Source organism: Oncorhynchus tshawytscha, unplaced genomic scaffold, assembly GCF_018296145.1.
Source record: "Oncorhynchus tshawytscha isolate Ot180627B unplaced genomic scaffold, Otsh_v2.0 Un_contig_3550_pilon_pilon, whole genome shotgun sequence".
Classification (NCBI taxonomy): Eukaryota; Metazoa; Chordata; class Actinopteri; order Salmoniformes; family Salmonidae; genus Oncorhynchus; species Oncorhynchus tshawytscha.
Genome location: NW_024608716.1, coordinates 35001 through 56837, shown reverse-complemented (window position 1 = coordinate 56837; position 21837 = coordinate 35001). Strand labels below are relative to the sequence as shown.

At 43.9% G+C, this 21837-nt stretch overlaps 1 protein-coding gene across 1 annotated transcript; it reads right to left on the bottom strand.

The window, feature by feature from the left end:
• Nucleotides 1-10316: 10316 nt before the first annotated feature.
• Nucleotides 10317-13181, bottom strand: LOC112239016 (MARCKS-related protein 1-B). Its single transcript, XM_024407527.2, has 2 exons — nucleotides 12914-13181; nucleotides 10317-11720 (listed from the first exon to the last, which is right to left on the bottom strand). The coding sequence occupies exons 1-2, from the start codon at nucleotides 12992-12994 to the stop codon at nucleotides 11292-11294; spliced, it is 510 nt and encodes a 169-aa protein (XP_024263295.2). The 5' UTR covers nucleotides 12995-13181; the 3' UTR covers nucleotides 10317-11291.
• Between the last annotated feature and the right edge of the window lie 8656 nt (nucleotides 13182-21837).

Sequence of the window (21837 nt, the reverse complement as noted above, 5' to 3'; positions counted from 1 at the left end):
TGATCTTGCACATTAATAGTTTTTTTTTCTCATTGAGCTGGATACTGAAGTACATAGTCAAAAATATGATGAAAAGGATGATGATGATGACAGCCTACTATTTACTGTCTATAGTAAGTAGCCTTCATACATAATTTTCAATAGTTCAGTTTTTAGCCACCAGATGGTTCCATTGTACTACAATAAGCAATCTGCTCCCTCTTACATGTGTGTTACTGCTCACAGAGTTGTTGGCTATAGGCCTACTATCTCTGGCACTGATGGTCACTCTGCAGCATTGTCCTTGTCCTTCTGGAGGGTTCTCCCATCTCTGCAGCACTCCACCAATCAGGTCTTTATGGTAGAGTGGCCAGGCGGCAACCACTCCTCAGTAAAAGGCGCACATGGATGTTGCTCCCTTGGAGTTGCCAAAAGGCACCTAAAGACTCTCAGACCATGAGAAAAAAGATTCTCTGGTCTGATGAAACCAAGATTGAAACTTTGACCTGAATCACAAGCGTCACGTCTGGAGAAAACCTGGCACCATCCCTACGGTGAAGCATGGTGGTGGCAGCATCATGCTGTGGGGATGTTTTTCTCAGGCAGGGACTGGGAGATTAGTCAGGATCAAGGGAAAAAATAACTGAGCAAAGCACAGAGAGATCCTTGATGAAAACCTGCTCCAGAGCGGTCAGGACCTCAGACTGGGATGAAGGTTCACCTTCCAACAGGACAACGATCCTAAGCACAAAGCCAAGACAATGCAGGAGTGGCTTCAGGACAAGTCTCTGAATGTCATTGAGTGGCCAAGCCAGAGCCCGGACTTGAACCCGATCGAACATCTCTCGAGGGACCTGAAAATAGCTGTGCAGCAACGCTCCACATCCAACCTGACAGAGCTTGAGAGGATCTTCAGAGGAGAATGGGAGAAACTCCCTAAATACAGGTGTGCCAAGCTTGTAGCATCATACCCAAGAAGACTAGAGGCTGGAATCGCTGCCAAAAATGCTTTAACAAAGTACTGAGTAAAGGGTCTGAATACTTATTTGTGCTCGCTTTTGTCTCTGTCAAAGGCCCGCATAATAGAGACAGATAGGTTTACAGCTCTGGGGCTGAATCAGCCAATCAGAGCCAGCTTTCTGTCTGGAGGTGGGTGGAGCTGCAGTGTCCAAAGGACATATATGGCCGTGTCACTCTTCACTATAGACGAACAAACCAGAAGGCTTCAGTTGACTCTTGCCCTGTTAGAGGTTACTCTTCCTGAAGTGATTCAGTAACAAACAGCCACACACATGGTCATGGCTGTTACGGAGCTCAGGCCTTCCTCGCCTTTCAGACAAACAAATACTTTGTGAACAGGAGAACACTCATTGAAGTTATGAAGGACATGATTTTTCATTGAGTAGAAGAGACCGAAACCCCTGAATATGATAAATGTGTTAATTTCTACCAATTATATTTCTCCTGCATGTACTTCAACGATTTTAAAACCCCTAACTCAGCCCTGACGCAGACAAACACACAGACCAGGCCTGGTTTGAATGAGTCACTCAAGTTCACTGCAGCCACCAATGCAGATGATTCCACCCCTGGAAGCTCCATCCATCTCTACCAGAGGGGCAAGTTAGTGAACTCGGACTGCAAATCCCAACCCTACTCTGGTAACAGACACGCAGCAGAGCTGTGTGACTCTGAGTATACCACCGTCAAAGACTGGACACGCTGACCGTTTCAGAGTGTTGTTCAGACCTGCCAGAGTTGGCCTGTTCTTTCCCTGAAAGGAGAAGTGGAGATGCATGGAGACCAGAGATAATGTGGAAGTGTGTGTTACATCAGGCCTAGAGAGACATGCAGTACCAGATCAGCCAGAGAGTAGTAGACCAGGAAGGAGTCAGTATGGGCTATAGTAGTACACACTGAGCTATAGTAGTACACACTGGGATATAGTAGTACACACTGGGCTATAGTAGTACATACTGGAATATAGTAGTACTCACTGGGCTATAGTAGTACACACTGGACTATAATAGTACACACAGGGCTATAGTAGTACACACTGGGATATAGTAGTACACACTGGACTATAGTAGTACACACTGAGCTATAGTAGTACACACTGGGATATAGTAGTACACACTGGGCTATAGTAGAACACACTGGGCTATAGTAGTACACACTGGACTATAGTAATACACACTGGGAGATAGTAGTACACACTGGAATATAGTAGTACACACTGGGCTATAGTAGAACACACTGGGCTATAGTAGTACACACTGGGATATAGTAGTACACACTGGGCTATATTAGTACACACTGGAATATAGTAGTACTCACTGGAATATAGTAGTACACACTGGAATATAGTAGTACACACTGGGCTATAGTAGTACACACTGGGCTATAGTAGTACACACTGGAATATAGTAGTACACACTGGACTATAGTAGTACACACTGGAATATAGTAGTACACACGGGGCTATAGTAGTAGACACTGGACTATAGTAGTACACTGGACTATAGTAGTACACACTGGAATATAGTAATACACACTGGGCTATAGGTAGTACACACTGGGCTATAGTAGTACACACTGGAATATAGTAGTACACACTGGGCTATAGTAAAACACACTGGACTATAGTAGTACACACTGGAATATAGTAATACACACTGGGCTATAGTAGTACACACTGGAATATAGTAGTACACACTGGAATATAGTAGTACACACTGGACTATAGTAGTACACACTGGAATATAGTAGTACACACGGGGCTATAGTAGTAGACACTGGACTATAGTAGTACACTGGACTATAGTAGTACACACTGGAATATAGTAATACACACTGGGCTATAGTAGTACACACTGGGCTATAGTAGTACACACTGGAATATAGTAGTACACACTGGGCTATAGTAGTACACACTGGAATATAGTAGTACTCACTGGAATACAGTAGTACACACTGGAATACAGTAGAGACCAGAGAGTCAGCACAAAGGACTCTTTTCTACAATTATTCTGGGGAGGAGGGTTAATGGTTTATATACCCAACACCTTTGACTCTCATGGCTACCGAATGACCTCAATCACAGTAGTAAGCTACCTAATGACCTCAATCACAGTAGTAAGCTACCTAATGACCTCATTCACAGTAGTAAGCTACCTAACGACCTCATTCACAGTAGTAAGCAACCTAACGACCTCATTCACAGTTCTAAGCAACCTAACGACCTCATTCACAGTAGTAAGCTACCTAACGACCTCATTCACAGTTGTAAGCAACCTAACAACCTCATTCACAGTAGTAAGCTACCTAACGACCTCATTCACAGTTGTAAGCAACCTAACAACCTCATTCACAGTAGTAAGCAACCTAACGACTTCATTCACAGTGGTAAGCAACCTAACAACCTCATTCACATTAGTAAGCTACCTAACGACCTCAATCACAGTAGTAAGACCTAACAACCTCATTCACAGTAGTAAGCTACCTAATGACCTCAATCACAGTAGTAAGACCTAACAACCTCAATCACAGTAGTAAGCTACCTAATGACCTCAATCACAGTAGTAAGCTACCTAACGACCTCATTCACAGTTGTAAGCTACCTAACAACATTAATTACAGTAGTAAGCTACCTAACGACCTCATTCACAGTTGTAAGCAACCTAACGACCTCATTCACAGTAGTAAGCTACCTAACGACCTCATTCACAGTTGTAAGCAACCTAACGACCTCATTCACAGTAGTAAGCTACCTAACGACCTCATTCACAGTTGTAAGCAACCTAACAACCTCATTCACAGTAGTAAGCTACCTAACGACCTCATTCACAGTAGTAAGCAACCTAACGACTTCATTCACAGTGGTAAGCAACCTAACAACCTCATTCACATTAGTAAGCTACCTAACGACCTCAATCACAGTAGTAAGACCTAACAACCTCATTCACAGTAGTAAGCTACCTAATGACCTCAATCACAGTAGTAAGACCTAACAACCTCAATCACAGTAGTAAGCTACCTAATGACCTCAATCACAGTAGTAAACTACCTAACGACCTCATTCACAGTTGTAAGCTACCTAACAACATTAATTACAGTAGTAAGCTACCTAACGACCTCATTCACAGTTGTAAGCAACCTAACGACCTCATTCACAGTAGTAAGCTACCTAACGACCTCATTCACAGTTGTAAGCTACCTAACAACCTCATTCACAGTAGTAAGCTACCTAACGACCTCATTCACAGTTCTAAGCAACCTAACGACCTCATTCACAGTTGTAAGCTACCTAACAACCTTAATCACAGTAGTAAGCTACCTAACGACCTCATTCACTGTTGTAAGCAACCTAACGACCTCATTCACAGTAGTAACCTACCTAACGACCTCATTCACAGTGTTAAGCTACCCAACGATCTCAATCACAGTGTTAAGCTACCTCATGACCTCAATCACAGTGTTAAGCTACCCAACAATCTCAATCACAGTGTTAAGCTTCCTCACGACCTCAATCACAGTGTTAAGCTACCCAACGACCTCAATCACAGTGTTAAGCTACCCAACGACCTCAATCACAGTGTTAAGCTACCCAACGATCTCAATCACAGTGTTAAGCTACCTCACGACCTCAATCACAGTGTTAAGCTACCCAACGATCTCAATCACAGTGTTAAGCTTCCTAACGACCTCAATCACATTAGTAAGCTACCTAATGACCTCAATCACAGTAGTAAGCAACCTAACGACCTCATTCACAGTAGTAAGCAACCTAACTATCTCATTCACAGTTGTAAATTTCCTAACTAACTCATTCACAGTTGTAAGCTACCTAATGACCTCAATCACAGTAGTAAGCTACCTAATGACCTCAATCACAGTAGTAAGCTACCTAACGACCTCATTCACATTAGTAAGCTATCTAATGACCTCAATCACAGTAGTAAGACCTAACAACCTCATTCACAGTAGTAAGCTACCTAATGACCTCAATCACAGTAGTAAGACCTAACAACCTCATTCACAGTTGTAAGCTACCTAACAACCTTAATTACAGTAGTAAGCGACCTAATGACCTCATTCACAGTTGTAAGCAACCTAACGACCTCATTCACAGTAGTAAGTAACCTAATGACCTCATTCACAGTTGTAAGCTACCTAACAACCTTAATCACAGTAGTAAGCTACCTAACGACCTCATTCACAGTTGTAAGCAACCTAACGACCTCATTCACAGTAGTAAGCTACCTAACGACCTCATTCACAGTGTTAAGCTACCCAACGATCTCAATCACAGTGTTAAGCTACCTCACGACCTCAATCACAGTGTTAAGCTACCCAACGACCTCAATCACAGTGTTAAGCTACCCAACGATCTCAATCACAGTGTTAAGCTTCCTCACAACCTCAATCACAGTGTTAAGCTTCCTAACGACCTCAATCACATTAGTAAGCTACCTAACGACCTCAATCACAGTAGTAAGCTACCTAATGACCTCAATCACAGTAGTAAGCAACCTAACGACCTCATTCACAGTAGTAAGCTACCTAATGACCTCAATCACAGTAGTAAGACCTAACAACCTCATTCACAGTTGTAAGCTACCTAACAACCTTAATTACAGTAGTAAGCGACCTAATGACCTCATTCGCAGTAGTAAGCTACCTAACGACCTCATTCACAGTTGTAAGCAACCTAACGACCTCATTCACAGTAGTAAGCAACCTAACGACCTCACTCACAGTTGTAAGCTACCTAACAACCTTAATCACAGTAGTAAGCTACCTAACGACCTCATTCACAGTTGTAAGCAACCTAACGACCTCATTCACAGTAGTAAGCAACCTAACGACCTCACTCACAGTTGTAAGCTACCTAACAACCTTAATCACAGTAGTAAGCTACCTAACGACCTCATTCACAGTTGTAAGCAACCTAACGACCTCATTCACAGTAGTAAGCTACCTAACGACCTCATTCACAGTGTTAAGCTACCCAACGATCTCAATCACAGTGTTAAGCTACCTCACGACCTCAATCACAGTGTTAAGCTACCTAACGACCTCATTCACAGTGTTAAGCTACCCAACGATCTCTATCACAGTGTTAAGCTACCTCACGACCTCAATCACAGTGTTAAGCTACCCAACGACCTCAATCACAGTGTTAAGCTACCCAACGATCTCAATCACAGTGTTAAGCTTCCTAACAACCTCAATCACATTAGTAAGCTACCTAACGACCTCAATCACAGTAGTAAGCTACCTAATGACCTCAATCACAGTAGTAAGCAACCTAACGACCTCATTCACAGTAGTAAGCAACCTAACTATCTCATTCACAGTAGTAAGCTTCCTAACTATCTCATTCACAGTCGCAAGCTACCTAATGACCTCAATCACAGTAGTAAGCTACCTAATGACCTCAATCACAGTAGTAAGCTACCTAACGACCTCATTCACAGTAGTAAGCAACCTAACGACCTCATTCACAGTTGTAAGCAACCTAACAACCTCATTCACAGTTGTAAGCAACCTAGCGACCTCATTCACAGTAGTAAGCAACCTAACGACCTCATTCACAGTTGTAAGCAACCTAACGACCTCATTCACAGTTGTAAGCAACCTAACGACCTCATTCACAGTTGTAAGCTACCTAACAACATTAATCACAGTTGTAAGCTACCTAACAACATTAATCACAGTTGTAAGCTACCTAACGACCTCATTCACAGTAGTAAGCTACCTAACGACCTCAATCACAGTTGTAAGCTACCTAACGACCTCATTCACAGTAGTAAGCTACCTAACGACCTCATTCACATTAGTAAGCTATCTAATGACCTCAATCACAGTAGTAAGACCTAACAACCTCATTCACAGTAGTAAGCTACCTAATGACCTCAATCACAGTAGTAAGACCTAACAACCTCATTCACAGTAGTAAGCTACCTAATGACCTCAATCACAGTAGTAAGACCTAACAACCTCATTCACAGTTGTAAGCTACCTAACAACCTTAATTACAGTAGTAAGCGACCTAATGACCTCATTCACAGTTGTAAGCAACCTAACGACCTCATTCACAGTAGTAAGTAACCTAATGACCTCATTCACAGTGTTAAGCTACCCAACGATCTCAATCACAGTGTTAAGCTACCTCACGACCTCAATCACAGTGTTAAGCTACCCAACGACCTCAATCACAGTGTTAAGCTACCCAACGACCTCAATCACAGTGTTAAGCTACCCAACGATCTCAATCACAGTGTTAAGCTTCCTAACGACCTCAATCACATTAGTAAGCTACCTAATGACCTCAATCACAGTAGTAAGCAACCTAACGACCTCATTCACAGTAGTAAGCAACCTAACTATCTCATTCACAGTAGTAAATTTCCTAACTAACTCATTCACAGTTGTAAGCTACCTAATGACCTCAATCACAGTAGTAAGCTACCTAATGACCTCAATCACAGTAGTAAGCTACCTAACAACCTCATTCACAGTAGTAAGCTACCTAATGACCTCAATCACAGTAGTAAGACCTAACAACCTCATTCACAGTTGTAAGCTACCTAACAACCTTAATTACAGTAGTAAGCGACCTAATGACCTCATTCACAGTTGTAAGCAACCTAACGACCTCATTCACAGTAGTAAGCTACCCAACGACCTCAATCACAGTGTTAAGCTACCCAACGACCTCAATCACAGTGTTAAGCTACCCAACGATCTCAATCACAGTAGTAAGCAACCTAACTATCTCATTCACAGTAGTAAGCTACCTAACGACCTCAATCACAGTAGTAAGCAACCTAATGACCACAATCACAGTAGTAAGCAACCTAACGACCTCATTCACAGTAGTAAGCAACCTAACGACCTCACTCACAGTTGTAAGCTACCTCACGACCTCAATCACAGTGTTAAGCTACCCAACGATCTCTATCACAGTGTTAAGCTACCTCACGACCTCAATCACAGTGTTAAGCTTCCTCACAACCTCAATCACATTAGTAAGCTACCTAACGACCTCAATCACAGTAGTAAGCAACCTAACTATCTCATTCACAGTAGTAAGCTTCCTAACTATCTCATTCACAGTCGCAAGCTACCTAATGACCTCAATCACAGTAGTAAGCTACCTAATGACCTCAATCACAGTAGTAAGCTACCTAACGACCTCATTCACAGTAGTAAGCAACCTAACGACCTCATTCACAGTTGTAAGCAACCTAACAACCTCATTCACAGTTGTAAGCAACCTAACGACCTCATTCACAGTAGTAAGCAACCTAACGACCTCATTCACAGTTGTAAGCAACCTAACGACCTCATTCACAGTTGTAAGCAACCTAACGACCTCATTCACAGTTGTAAGCTACCTAACAACATTAATCACAGTTGTAAGCTACCTAACGACCTCAATCACAGTAGTAAGCAACCTAATGACCTCATTCACAGTAGTAAGCTACCTAACGACCTCAATCACAGTAGTAAGCAACCTAATGACCACAATCACAGTTGTAAGCAACCTAACGACCTCATTCACAGTTGTAAGCAACCTAACGACCTCATTCACAGTTGTAAGCTACCTAACAACATTAATCACAGTTGTAAGCTACCTAACGACCTCAATCACAGTAGTAAGCAACCTAATGACCACAATCACAGTAGTAAGCTACCTAACTACTTCATTCACAGTTGTAAGCAATCTAACGACCTCATTCACAGTTGTAAGCTACCTAGCGACCTCATTCACAGTTGTAAGCAACCTAACGACCTCAATCACATATTGTCCGTTCAGTGATTATATCAACATGCGTTGTGAGTCCAACAAATGCCTCTGAAATCTGTGACAAATGCCTGAAGCATACCAAAATGTGGAGCTACATCCGTGTTTGGAATAATGAATCGTTGTTTGAAGGCTGTGAGGACTAAAATGAACTCTGCTCTGAACTCATCATGTAGGCATGTGAGTCAGCATGTGAACTAGGTCAGTGGGTCTCAAATGGCGCCCTATTGCCCATAGGACTCTGTCCAAAGTAGTGCCCTACGTAGGGAATAGGGTGCCATTTGGGATGTATCTCCTCACTCTACAACCAACCCTGATCAGGATCAACGATTTATAGCTCAATTTGAATTGAATGAACTTTATTTTAGGTAAAAAATAAACAATGTTGAGAAGTTATTTCTTAAATGGGCTAAATGTTAAAGATTTGAGGAAGTACAGTATATAAGTCCTTAAGTTATGACTTCTTGAGAGGTGCTGTCACTACAGGGGCTACAGAGGTCACGGGGATAATGTTGGGTTGCAAGCAAAGGTCGGTCATTGGCTGTCTTCCAATTCTCAGCAGGGTAGCCTAGTGGTTAGAGTAACCGGGTTGCAAGTTCAAACCCCCGAGCTGACAAGGTACAAATCTGTCGTTCTGCCCCTGAACAGGCAGTTAACCCACTGTTCCTAGGCCGGCATAGAAAATAAGAATTTGTTCTTAACTGACTTGCCTAGTTAAATAAAGGTAAAATAAAATTAAAATAAATCTCCGGAAGTGTGAGCTTGTTCTTAGAAATCTAAAAATATTGGATTGACGGAGGGGCTAGTGGGAGTTTTCAACCCTGTTTCTTATACCAATCATTTCCTTTCAACTCAGTGAAGGGAACAGTGCACTTCGGGGTGAAGAGATCATGGTACAATCTCTATTGTTTCCTTGACTCCTCGCATCCTCAAAACCTATTGGAGGTCAGATGGTAGGCACCTCTTAACTCATCCGATTGGTTTTGAGGAGGCAATGAGCCAAGGAAACTCAATTGAGATTCTCCCACAGTCCTAGAATATAGCATCACAGCTGGAACCGTGGGGTGTGCATCTCAGTCCGCAGTAGTCTCTCCACTCCGTCAGCACTTACCGATACTTAGTAGCCGTGGTCCAAAATGATGACAAATTAGGTATTGTCCACTCGTTGTCACATTTATGAATATTTATGTATGATATGGTGGTAGGGGGACACACACCAGTGGTTTACTGCTGTGTGATTGATGACACATGTAATTGGTCAGGTTTTTCAAGAATGTGAGGTTCTCTCTCTGCTGGACAATAGTATTTGGATTGTAGACTATGACAAGTCTGAAACACACCAATGTGCTCTTATAAGAATCACATTCCTAAACGTATTGATTAGTTAGAATTGGAAAGCACCTTGTAGCTAGAGGAATGTTTCTATACCACTATAAAACAGGTAAGTTGTTTTCCTCAGCCAGCTCATTGTAATACTAATCATCGTTCCCACCTAAAAAATAAACCATCTCCGTACAAAAAAAGGTATTGGTAACCAACATTTATTCACCATTGTCAACTTTACAATAAAACCATAACATCTGTCAACATTAGCAAAATAAAGAACAGTATGAGTCCCAATGTATTTACAGAGACATTAAAGTAGAGTCAGGCTTACACACACCAGACAGATGAACAACTCTAGCTTCCTTTTAAAACTGCAACACTGAACATATCAAACTCAAGCGTGTATTTTAATATTTTTTTTTTAACCCCACTAAGATAAAAATCTAAAGTTGCTCGTTATGTTTCTTCTTTTAAAAAACAAACAAAAACACAGCGTCTCTGAATCTTTAAAATGGTTTTCTAAAAGGTACACCACAAAATACTTCAAATTTGGGGTGAAAATATAGGAATGTAGAAAGTTGGCAAGTCTCTCTTTACTTTTTTTTTCAATTTCTGATTTCATCTTCCTGTTGTTTTTCTAAAAATGGATGAATAGTCATTTCATGTGGTGGTTGGTGTCCTGTCCTGTTCATTCCTACACGTGGACACATCTTCTTTTTTTTTGGAGTCGGGTGTTTTAGGGAAAAGACGGGTCAACTCGACTCCAGAACTGTGTTCCACTTTGCGGTCCAATAAATCCCATTGTTCCCATAGCAACCAGCACATAATACCACCAGGTTTGACCCTGTCTCGCCGTAACCAGGGAAGTGAACTAGTGAATCTAGTCTGTCATCTTGTTACCATGACAAAAGTGACACAATGGAGTCTCACATAAATGTGTATATATTTACATATACATATATCCATACATATGTATACATATAGACATATATATAGAAATATATATTTATAACTATTTTCTCTCTCTCTCTCTTGAAAAACAGTTCACACAGTCCTTTGTTGTCGGTAAAGATACAATCACTCTGCATTCTGTTGGGAGGGGCTACTGCCGCGGGGGTTGAGTTGGTCTCCTCTGTTGGTTTGGTGGGCTCTGGGGCAGGTGCAGCCGCCTCCTTTACCTCCCCTTAGGTGCCTCCTCTGCTTTAGCCTGCGCCTCCTCGGCCTTAGGGGCTTCTGCAGTAGCCGCCACAACCTCCTCCTCCCCCTCCTCTGCTTTCTTCTCCTCCGTAGCCGCAGCGGCTCCGTTCTCTGCAGGTTTCTCCTCGGCGGAAGCGGCCGCCTCCTCTTCCTCCTTCACCTCCTCCTTCTTGGTCTTCTTCAGTTTCAGGCCCTTGAAGTTGAAAGATTTCTTCAGGAAGAAATTCTTCTTCTTCTTGGAGATATCCTTGGCAGCGGCCTCACCTTCTGGTTTGGCGGCCTCACCATCAGGCGCTGGCTCGATGGCATCCCCTCCAGCACCCGCTTCAGGCTCCTTGGCGTCGGCAGAACCATTTGGAGCGGCCGTGTCTGTGGCATCCCCATTGGACTTGACATGACCGTTCTCCTAGAAGAGGGAAAGATTTAAGGAACCAAATAAGATATATGGTTCGAAAAAAAATATATATATATACAATTCAATCAATAAATAAAATGCAATTTACATAAGAAGTTTACACTGTAAACAACAACAACAAAAAACAACAATCAGAACATTTAGATTTATAACGATGTTTCGAAACGTCGTGCTCATCAATACGCCAGGATGTCGCTCAAAAGGCGACGCCTTGTAGTGCAACCAGGGAACGACAGGCGGCGACAGTGACACGCAGACCTAACATGTGGTCCCACTAGACTCCACACAGACCGAGGCATCTCTCTCTCAACAAAGACTTGAACCAAATCGATGAAAATGAAAAAGGAAAAATTGTAGTAATTACTGCCAATGAACCCGATGATCCATTGACAAAATACTGATTGTACTGTAATTTTGTGAGGTGAAAATGCGATTTTTATGGTCGATTGTGTATGTTTATCTATAAAATAACGTTTACAAGTCACTGATCGAGACGTGTCTAGACTCGCCGGTTCCGAGGGGGGGGCTGCATAAATTAAACTGCTTGAAACCCTCCTTTTCAATCCATAATTCACCAATTGGCTCTCTCATATCTTATGCATGAGGGGTAGCTTGCCTACGTGCACCCTTGCCTTCCCAAACCCCTGCTCCTCATGTTGATATGAAACTGTATCAGATATAGGGGTTTGGGAAGGGAACGCACACGAGTTAGCTATTACGGCTATCTGAGACCTGGATTAGCAAGCTAATACACCGGTGGTCCCTGTTCTCGCTCCAAAACATAAATACCTCATTAGCTATCTAACTTGTTGTGTTTAATAAAATATATATATGAATGTATATTTCCAAACAGCAGATCGTGGCATTAGCAGCAATACATGTTTTTGGATTTGATCCTCCCGCGTCTGGATGAAGTGTCTGTAGTTATTCATCACTGGACACCATGTTAGTTTAGCAAGTCAACCAACTTGTGCCCTTATTTATCACTCTGACTGAACCAAGATGCACATTTACACCCCCCCACCCACCCCAAAAAATATCTAAACAGACAAACCTCACCTTCAAATGAATTGCAAGTTAATAATAAAAACACAACATCCTTGTTTTTTTTGAAAGATACTTTGAGTGAGTTCGGTGAACGGTGAACCGTGTGGTCCGGGGATGAGAGCGCGGTTTTTACATACCTGTCCATTCGGTTTGACGGTGGCGGCATCCGCAGCATTCGCCTCCACAGCTACCCCTCCCTTGGACGCTTGGGAACCCATCGTTATTCGGTGTTTTTTCAAAGAGAATTAAACCAACAACTAAATGTTTGTCTCAATGTAATCCAGCTCTCGGGCAGTAGTATGGATCCAATGACAAAATTATTGGTCCTTGCCTAGTTTCCTTGGCGTTTTCTCCGGAGTTGAACCTCTCACTCCAGTAGAAATATACCCACTAGATTCGACTCTGGTTGAACGCAGAGTTTGAAGACTGACCAAGGTACCGCCCACAGGCGTGGTCACACGACTAGATATCCAATCAGCAGCAGTTTAGGAGTTTTCTCCGCTCTTTTCAGAAGACATTCTGGTCTCCACTCTAGTTACCACAGCCACAAAGTCACCTAACCCTGACATTAACCCTAACCACACTGCTAACGTTATTTCTAACCTTAAATTAAGACCAAAAGCTATTTTTTGTTTTCATACATTTTGACTTTGTGTTTGTGGTAAATAGTGACAACCAACACAACACACTCTCTCCCTCATCATATTCCGCAATTGGACAGGCTTGAGCTACTGAATGGCGATAATTGTTAATGTTGGAAAGTTTAACTCGATAATACTAACCATTTTAACCATGAAACCAGTTTAAAGTGTTGTGTAGAAAAGTGTCAAAGTAAGTTTTAGTCGCACGCATTTATTTTTGAACCAGTCGTTAAATGTCTTGCCACTTTGCCGAATAGATCGAACGACTTGACTACCGTGACATCTCACGAGGTTTGTTTGTTACCCTCAGCTTTGTTAACAACAACAACAACAACATGTCAACGTGACCATCAAGCACATTCCAACCGTTTATCCACACAAACATACACTCTACAGCTGTTTAGACAACGTATATACGTATATAAGATCACATGATTAATGCACATTTTTTTACTAATAGCACCGAATTCAATTGTAGTGCTGATGTCACATAGGTATTCAATGGAAAGCACAACCATATCAATATCTATTTGCTGATTAACATGGACCTGTGTAATCCATCAGACACCCCCCTGCCTGATGTGGCAGCCTAAGGAGTACGTGGTACGTGATTCAATCCCTGCTCCTGGTCGTCTCACCTATAGACAGTGGGTTAGTTTACATTATGGCAGCATTTTTCATGCAAGACTCATTCTGAAGAGAGGATAAGAAGAGCAGAGAGGTAGCTTAGACACCCCCCCCCCATGACATAAAGTCTCCACAGTCTGGCTGCCAGGTCCCTACTGCAAATTAGTAATTTCTCACATTTGTTTCAGAGAATGGGCTGAGCCAGGGGTTAAATATTGATAGCTGGTGCGCTGTATGTGTGCCAGGTGAGGTTTGAAAGGAGAGGAGAGGAGAGGAGGAGAAGGAGAACTCTGATTTCCATTAGTAACTAGTAATAACTACCTGTAATATTGGAAATGAAACTGCAGATGTCTCTCTGTTCCTGTACCTTGTGTAGCTCGCTTCTCTGCGGAGGTGTTTTGTGTGGTGGTGATGATGATGGTGATGAAGAGGATTGGCATCACGGGACATAATATTGTCATCACTGTGTCAGACCCAGTCTTTTTATGTGTGTGTGTGTGTTTGTGTGTATGTGAAAGGGCAGCTTTGTCATGGGACCACAGTGTATGTCAGGGGGTGGAAGGCACAGAAATGGGATCCTCCACAGACAAGCATACATTACATTACATTATATTAGAGAGAGAGAGAGAGAGAGAGAGAGAGAGAGAGAGAGAGAGAGAGAGAGAGAGAGAGAGAGAGAGAGAGAGAGAGAGAGAGAGAGAGAGATATATAGAGAGAGAGAGAGAGAGAGAGAGAGAGAGAGAGAGAGATAGATAGAGAGATATATATATATATAGAGAGAGAGAGAGAGAGAGAGAGAGAGAGAGAGAGAGAGAGAGAGAGAGAGAGAGAGAGAGAGAGAGAGAGAGAGAGAAATCCAGTGATGTTTGTCTGTTAGTGTCAGGAACAGATTGTGTTGGAATCCAGAGAGAGGGGAGAGAGGGAGAGAGGGAGAAATAGGGAGAAAGAGAGAGAGGGAGGAAGATAGGGAGGGAGGGAGAGAGAGAGAGAGCGAGGAGGGAGACAGAGAGAGAGAGAGAGGGAGATGGAGAGAAAGAGAGAGAGGGAGGGAGATGGAGAGAAAGAGAGAAATGGAGAGAGATGGAAAAGTGTGGTAGAGGAGAAGAAGATAGATAGATGGGGGATGAGAGAGATACAGTATATAAATAAAGTGGGAAATGAAAAGGGTGAGAAGAAAAAGAGGTACATGAGGGAAGAGAAGAGAGAGACAGATATGAGGGAAGAGAAGAGAGAGACAGAGATGTGAGGGAAGATAATTCATTTTTTTTCCTTTATTTAACTAGGCAAGTCAGTTTAGAACAAATTCTTATTTTCAATGACGGCCTAGGAACAGTGGGTTAACTGCCTGTTCAGGGGCAGAACGACAGATTGTCAGCTCGGGGATTGGAACTTGCAACCTTCCGGTTACTAGTCCAACACTCTAACCACTAGGCTACCCTGCCGCCCACAGAGAGATGTGAGGGAAGAGAAAGATATATGAGGGAAGAGAAGAGAGAGAGAGATGTGAGGAAAGAGAAGAGATAGAGATGTGAGTGAAGAGAGAGATGTGAGGGAAGAGAAAGATATATGAGGGAAGAGAAGAGAGAGAGAGATGTGAGGAAAGAGAAGAGATAGAGATGTGAGTGAAGAGAAAGATATATGAGGGAAGAGAAGAGAGAGAGATGTGACGGAAGAGAGAGAGATGTGAGGGAAGAGAGAGAGATGTGAGGGAAGAGAGAGAGAGAGAGAGAGAGATGTGAGGGAGATGTGATGGAAGAGAAGAGAGAGAGATGTGATGGAAGAGAAGAGAGAGAGATGTGAGGGAAGAAGAGAGAGAGATGTGGGGAAGAGAGAGAGAGATGTGGGGAAGAGTGAGAAAGAGATATGAGGGAAGAGAAGAGAGAGAGATGTGAGGGAAGAGAAGAGAGAGAGATGTGAGGGAAGAGAAAGATATAAGAGGGAAGAGAATACTGAGATGTGAGGGAAGAGAGAGAGAGAGAGAGAGATGTGAGGGAAGAGAAGAGAGAGAGATGTGAGGGAAGAGAGAGAGATAAGAGGGAAGAGAATACTGAGATGTGAGGGAAGAGAGAGAGAGAGAGAGATGTGAGGGAGATGTGATGGAAGAGAAGAGAGGAGATGTGAGGGAAGAGAAGAGAGAGATATGAGGGGAGAGAGATATGAGGAAAGAGAGAGAGATATGAGGGAAGAGAAGAGAGAGAGATATGAGGGAAGAGAAGAGAGAGATATGAGGGGAGAGAGATATGAGGAAAGAGAGAGAGATATGAGGGAAGAGAAGAGAGAGATATGAGGGGAGAGAGATATGAGGAAAGAGAGAGAGATATGAGGGAAGAGAGAAGAGAGAGATATGAGGGGAGAGAGATATGAGGAAAGAGAGAGAGATATGAGGGAAGAGAAGAGAGAGATATGAGGGGAGAGAGATATGAGGAAAGAGAGAGAGATATGAGGGAAGAGAAGAGAGAGATATGAGGGGAGAGAGATATGAGGAAAGAGAGAGAGATATGAGGGAAGAGAAGAGAGAGATATGAGGGGAGAGAGATATGAGGAAAGAGAGAGAGATATGAGGGAAGAGAAGAGAGAGATATGAGGGGAGAGAGATATGAGGAAAGAGAGAGAGATATGAGGGAAGAGAAGAGAGAGAGAGATGTGAGGGAAGAGAAGAGAGAGAGATGAGGGAAGAGAGAGAGATATATGAGAGAAGAGAGAGAGATATGAAGAAAACTGTGCTCTTTAGATGATCTGGCATTCCACAAGTGAAAGGAATGGACATGGTGATGGTCATGGTGATGGACATGGTAATGGACATGGTAATGGACATGGTATTGGACATGGTGATGGACATTGTGATGGACATTGTGATGGACATGGTGATGGACATGGTGATGGACATGGTAATTGACATGGACATGGTGATGGACATGGTGATGGACATGGTAATGGAAATAATGATGGACATGGTGGTGGTTGTGTGATAGCTGAGGAGGAGGGGGGGGCTTATGCAAATGTTGACATTGGTGGCCAGTTGAGGATAAGGCTAAGGGGTTACGTTAGATCAGGACAGGGTGAAGGGTTACGTTAGATCAGGACAGGGTGAAGGGGTTACGTTAGATCAGGACAGGGTGAAGGGTTACGTTAGAACAGGACAGGGGTAAAGGGTTAAGTTAGAACAGAACAGGACAGGGTGAAGGGTTACGTTAGATCAGGACAGGGGTGAAGGGTTACGTTAGATCAGGACAGGGGTGAAGGGGTTAAGTTAGAACAGGACAGGGGTGAAGGGTTACATTAGAACAGGACAGGGGTGAAGGGTTACGTTAGAACAGGACAGGGTGAAGGGTTAGAACAGGACAGGGGTGAAGGGTTAGTGTTAGAACAGGACAGGGTGAAGGGTTACGTTAGAACAGGACAGGGTGAAGGGTTACGTTAGATCAGGACAGGGTGAAGGGTTAAGTTAGATCAGGACAGGGTGAAGGGTTAGAACAGGACAGGGGTGAAGGGGTTACGTTAGATCAGGACAGGGTGAAGGGTTATATCAGGACAGGGGTGAAGGGGTTACGTTAGAACAGGACAGGGGTGAAGGGTTAGAACAGGACAGGGGTGAAGGGGTTAAGTTAGAACTGGACAGGGTGAAGGGGTTAAGTTAGAACAGGACAGGGTGAAGGGTTAGAACAGGACAGGGTGAAGGGTTAGAACAGGGTGAAGGGTTACGTTAGAACAGGACAGGAGTGAAGGGTTAAGTTAGATCAGGACAGGGGTGAAGAGTTAGAACAGGACAGGGTTAAGGATTACGTTAGATCAGGACAGGGTGAAGGGTTACGTTAGATCAGGACAGGGTGAAGGGTTATATCAGGACAGGGGTGAAGGGGTTACGTTAGAACAGGACAGGGGTGAAGGGTTACAACAGGACAGGGTGAAGGGTTATGTTAAATCAGGACAGGGTGAAGGGTTAGAACAGGACAGGGGTGAAGGGTTAAGTTAGATCAGGACAGGGTGAAGGGTTAAGTTAGATCAGGACAGGGTGAAGGGTTAGAACAGGACAGGGATGAAGGGTTAAGTTAGATCAGGACAGGGTGAAGGGTTAGATCAGGACAGGGGTGAAGGGTTAAGTTAGATCAGGACAGATCAGGCGTGGCCATTCGGCCAGAACCATGTAGATGGGTGGTCAGCAAACGCTAGTGGGCATGGCCGTTCGGCCAGAACCATGTAGATTGGTGGTCAGGAAACGCTAGTGGGCGTGGCCGTTCGGCCAGAACCATGTAGATGGGTGGTCAGGAAACGCTAGTGGGCGTGGCCGTTCGGCCAGAACCATGTAGATGGGTGGTCAGGAAACGCTAGTGGGCGTGGCCGTTCGGTCAGAGCCATGGAGATGGGTGGACAGGCTACTGCACCATCTGCTCTCTTTCTAAATATTCCACCCATTTCAACGTACTGTAGGGTTTATACCTCTCTATTTTTAACCATCTCTGTATTCCACCCCAGAATGTGGGGTTTCTTTCTCTCTCGGTCGCCTTATTGCTTTCTCTCCTTCCTTCAACCATATCCTTCTCTCCCCCTCTCTCCTGGAGTCAATGACTCTGTGTGTGTGTGTGTGTGTGTCATGCCAGAACACAGTGAGAGTTATCTGCAGTAATACCCTACGGATGGGGATCACAAGTTAGGAGGAGGGAGGGGGAGAGGGAGGGAGGGAGGGAGGGAGGGAGGGAGAGGGAGAGGGGGGAGGGAGGGAGGGAGAGGGGGAGGGAGAGGGGGAGAGGGGGAGGGAGGAGAGGGGGGAGAGGGAGAGGGGGAGGGAGGGAGGGAGGGAGGGAGAGGGAGAGAGAGGGAGGGAGGGAGAGGGAGAGAGAAGGAGAGAGGGAGAGGGGGAGGGAGGGAGAGGGGGAGGGAGGTGAGGGAGGGATTGGAAGGCGAGAGAAGGTTTATCAAGGGGGAGAGATGAGGGAAATACGGTAGATAAGAAGCATTGGGAAGGTGGTATGGAAAGGGAGAACGAGACGCGCACAGAGGGGAGAAATTGAGTTTAGTTTTGTTTCCAAACCTGTAAAAATCAACCTAAACTTCAGACAAATACCACGTAAACACCACTAAATACTCTTGAGTAATATGGTTTCTTCTGAATCCTATCAACATGGGCCCCTTTCATATTGGTCACTAATTAGAAGCTATGCATCCTCTAACAGTAACTCCTCTGAGACAATTACAGACAAATGGCCTAGCTTCCCGGTCTCTGAGTCAATAACAGGCATATGGCCCAGCTTCCTGGTCTCTGGGTCAATAACAGGCATAAGGCCTAGCTTCCTGGTCTCTGAGTCAATAACAGGCATATGGCCTAGCTTCCTGGTCTCTGGGTGAATAACAGGCATATGGCCTAGCTTCCTGGTCTCTGGGTCAATAACAGGCATAAGGCCTAGCTTCCTGGTCTCTGAGTCAATAACAGGCATATGGCCTAGCTTCCTGGTCTCTGAGTCAATAACAGGCATATGGCCTAGCTTCCTGGTCTCTGAGTCAATTACAGACATAAGGCCCAGCTTCCTGGTCTCTGAGTCAATAACAGGCATAAGGCCTAGCTTCCTGGTCTCTGAGTCAATAACAGGCATATGGCCTAGCTTCCTGGTCTCTGAGTCAATTACAGACATAAGGCCTAGCTTCCTGGTCTCTGGGTCAATATAAGGCATATGGCCTAGCTTCCTGGTCTCTGAGTCAATAACAGGCATAAGGCCTAGCTTTATGGTCTCTGAGTCAGTAACATGCATATGGCCTAGCTTCCTGGTCTCTGAGTCAATAACAGGCATATGGCCTAGCTTCCTGGTCTCTGAGTCAATAACAGACATAAGGCCTAGCTTCCTCGTCTCTGAGTCAATAACAGACATAAGGCCTAGCTTTATGGTCTCTGAGTCAATAACAGGCATATGACCTACCTTCCTGGTCTCTGAGTCAATAACAGGCATATGACCTACCTTCCTGGTCTCTGAGTCAATTACAGACATAAGGCCTAGCTTCCTCGTCTCTGAGTCAATTACAGACATAAGGCCTAGCTTGCTGGTCTCTGAGTCAGTAACAGACATATGGCCTAGCTTCCTGGTCTCTGAGTCAATAACAGGCATATGGCCTAGCTTCCTGGTCTCTGAGTCAATAACAGGCATATGGCCTAGCTTCCTGGTCTCTGAGTCAATAACAGACATATGGCCTAGCTTCCTGGTCTCTGAGTCAATAACAGGCATATGGCCTAGCTTCCTGGTCTCTGAGTCAATAACAGACATAAGGCCTAGTTTCATGGTCTCTGAGATAACAGATGTCAGACAAATACACATAATAATTATGACTTTAGCTCTGAGCGCTGGCGGGGTCAAGCTTGGGGTCAAGCCCAGGGTCATGAGGTCAGAGCAAAGGCTTACATGTTGAACAGCACAGTGGGGGTGTTGGGGATGAATAGTTGTGTGTTTCTCCACTAAAGGTTAAGGTTAGGATTTGGCGAGGGTAATCTTGACATCTATAAACTCATCATAATCATAGGCATAGAAACACCTGCTCGTTGAACATCTCATTCCAAAATCATGGGCATTAATATGGAGTTGGTCCCCCCTTTGCTGCTATAACAGCCTCCACTCTTCTGGGAAGGCTTTCCACTAGATGTTGGAACATTGCTGCTATAACAGCCTCCACTCTTCTGGGAAGGCTTTCCACTAGATGTTGGAACATTGCTGCTATAACAGCCTCCACTCTTCTGGGAAGGCTTTCCACTAGATGTTGGAACATTGCTGCTATAACAGCCTCCACTCTTCTGGGAAGGCTTTCCACTAGATGTTGGAACATTGCTGCAGGGACTTGCTTCCGTTCAGCCACAAGAGCAATAGTGAGGTCTGGCACTGATGTTGGGGCGATTAGGCCTGGCTCGCAAGTTGTTGTTCCAATTCATCCCAAAGGTGTTCAATGGGGTTGATGGGCTCTGTGCAGGCCAGTCAAGTTCTTCCACACCGACAAACCATTTCTGTATGGACCTCGCTTTGTGCACGGGGGCATTGTCATGCTGAAACAGGAAAGGGTCTTCCCCAAAACTATCATCACAAAGTTGGAAGCACAGAATCATCTAGAATGTCATTGTATGTGTAGCGTTAAGATTGTCCCTTCACTGGAACTAAGGGGCCTAGCTTGAACCATGATAAACAGCCCCAGACCATTATTCCTCCTCTACAGAACTTTACTGTTGGCACTATGCATTGTGGCAGGTAGTGTTCTCCTAGCATCCGCCAAACTCTGATTCGTCCATCGGACTGCCAGATGGTGAAGCGTGATTCATCACTCCAGAGAACGCGTTTCCACTGCTCCAGAGTCCAATGGCGGCGAGCTTATCACCACTCCAGCCGACGCTTGTCATTGGCTTGTGTGCGTGCGGCCGCTCAGCCATGGAAACCATATCAAAGTGTCTGAATAGTTATGTAAATAAGTTATTTCTGTTTTTAGTTGTAATATATACGCAAAAATAAATATCTAAAAACCTGTTTTCGCTTTGTCATTATGGGGTATTGTTTGTAGATTGATGAGTATTTAAAAAAAAATGTATTTATTAATCCATTTAGAATACAGCTGTAACTTAACAAAATGTGGAAAAAGGGGTCTGAATACTTTCCTAATAAACTTTATATTTATTACCCAAGCGGTACTTTGAGCCTGACAGGTGGTATTATTGGGATCCATCTCCAATAATGCACCATAGAAGAAGTAAAGCTAATTATAATGCACCATAGAAGAAGTTAAAGCAAATTTTACACTTCCTATTATTCCCTGTAATGATATAACTGGAA

What these genes read in the sequence shown, in the direction of transcription:
- LOC112239016 (XM_024407527.2), bottom strand. Translation starts at nt 12,994, where the DNA reads ATGGGTTCCCAAGCGTCCAAGGGAGGGGTAGCTGTGGAGGCGAATGCT. An exon ending in CCGTCAAACCGAATGGACAG is followed by an intron (nt 11,721 to 12,913) that starts GTATGTAAAAAC and finishes TCCCTCTTCTAG; the next exon opens with GAGAACGGTCATGTCAAGTC.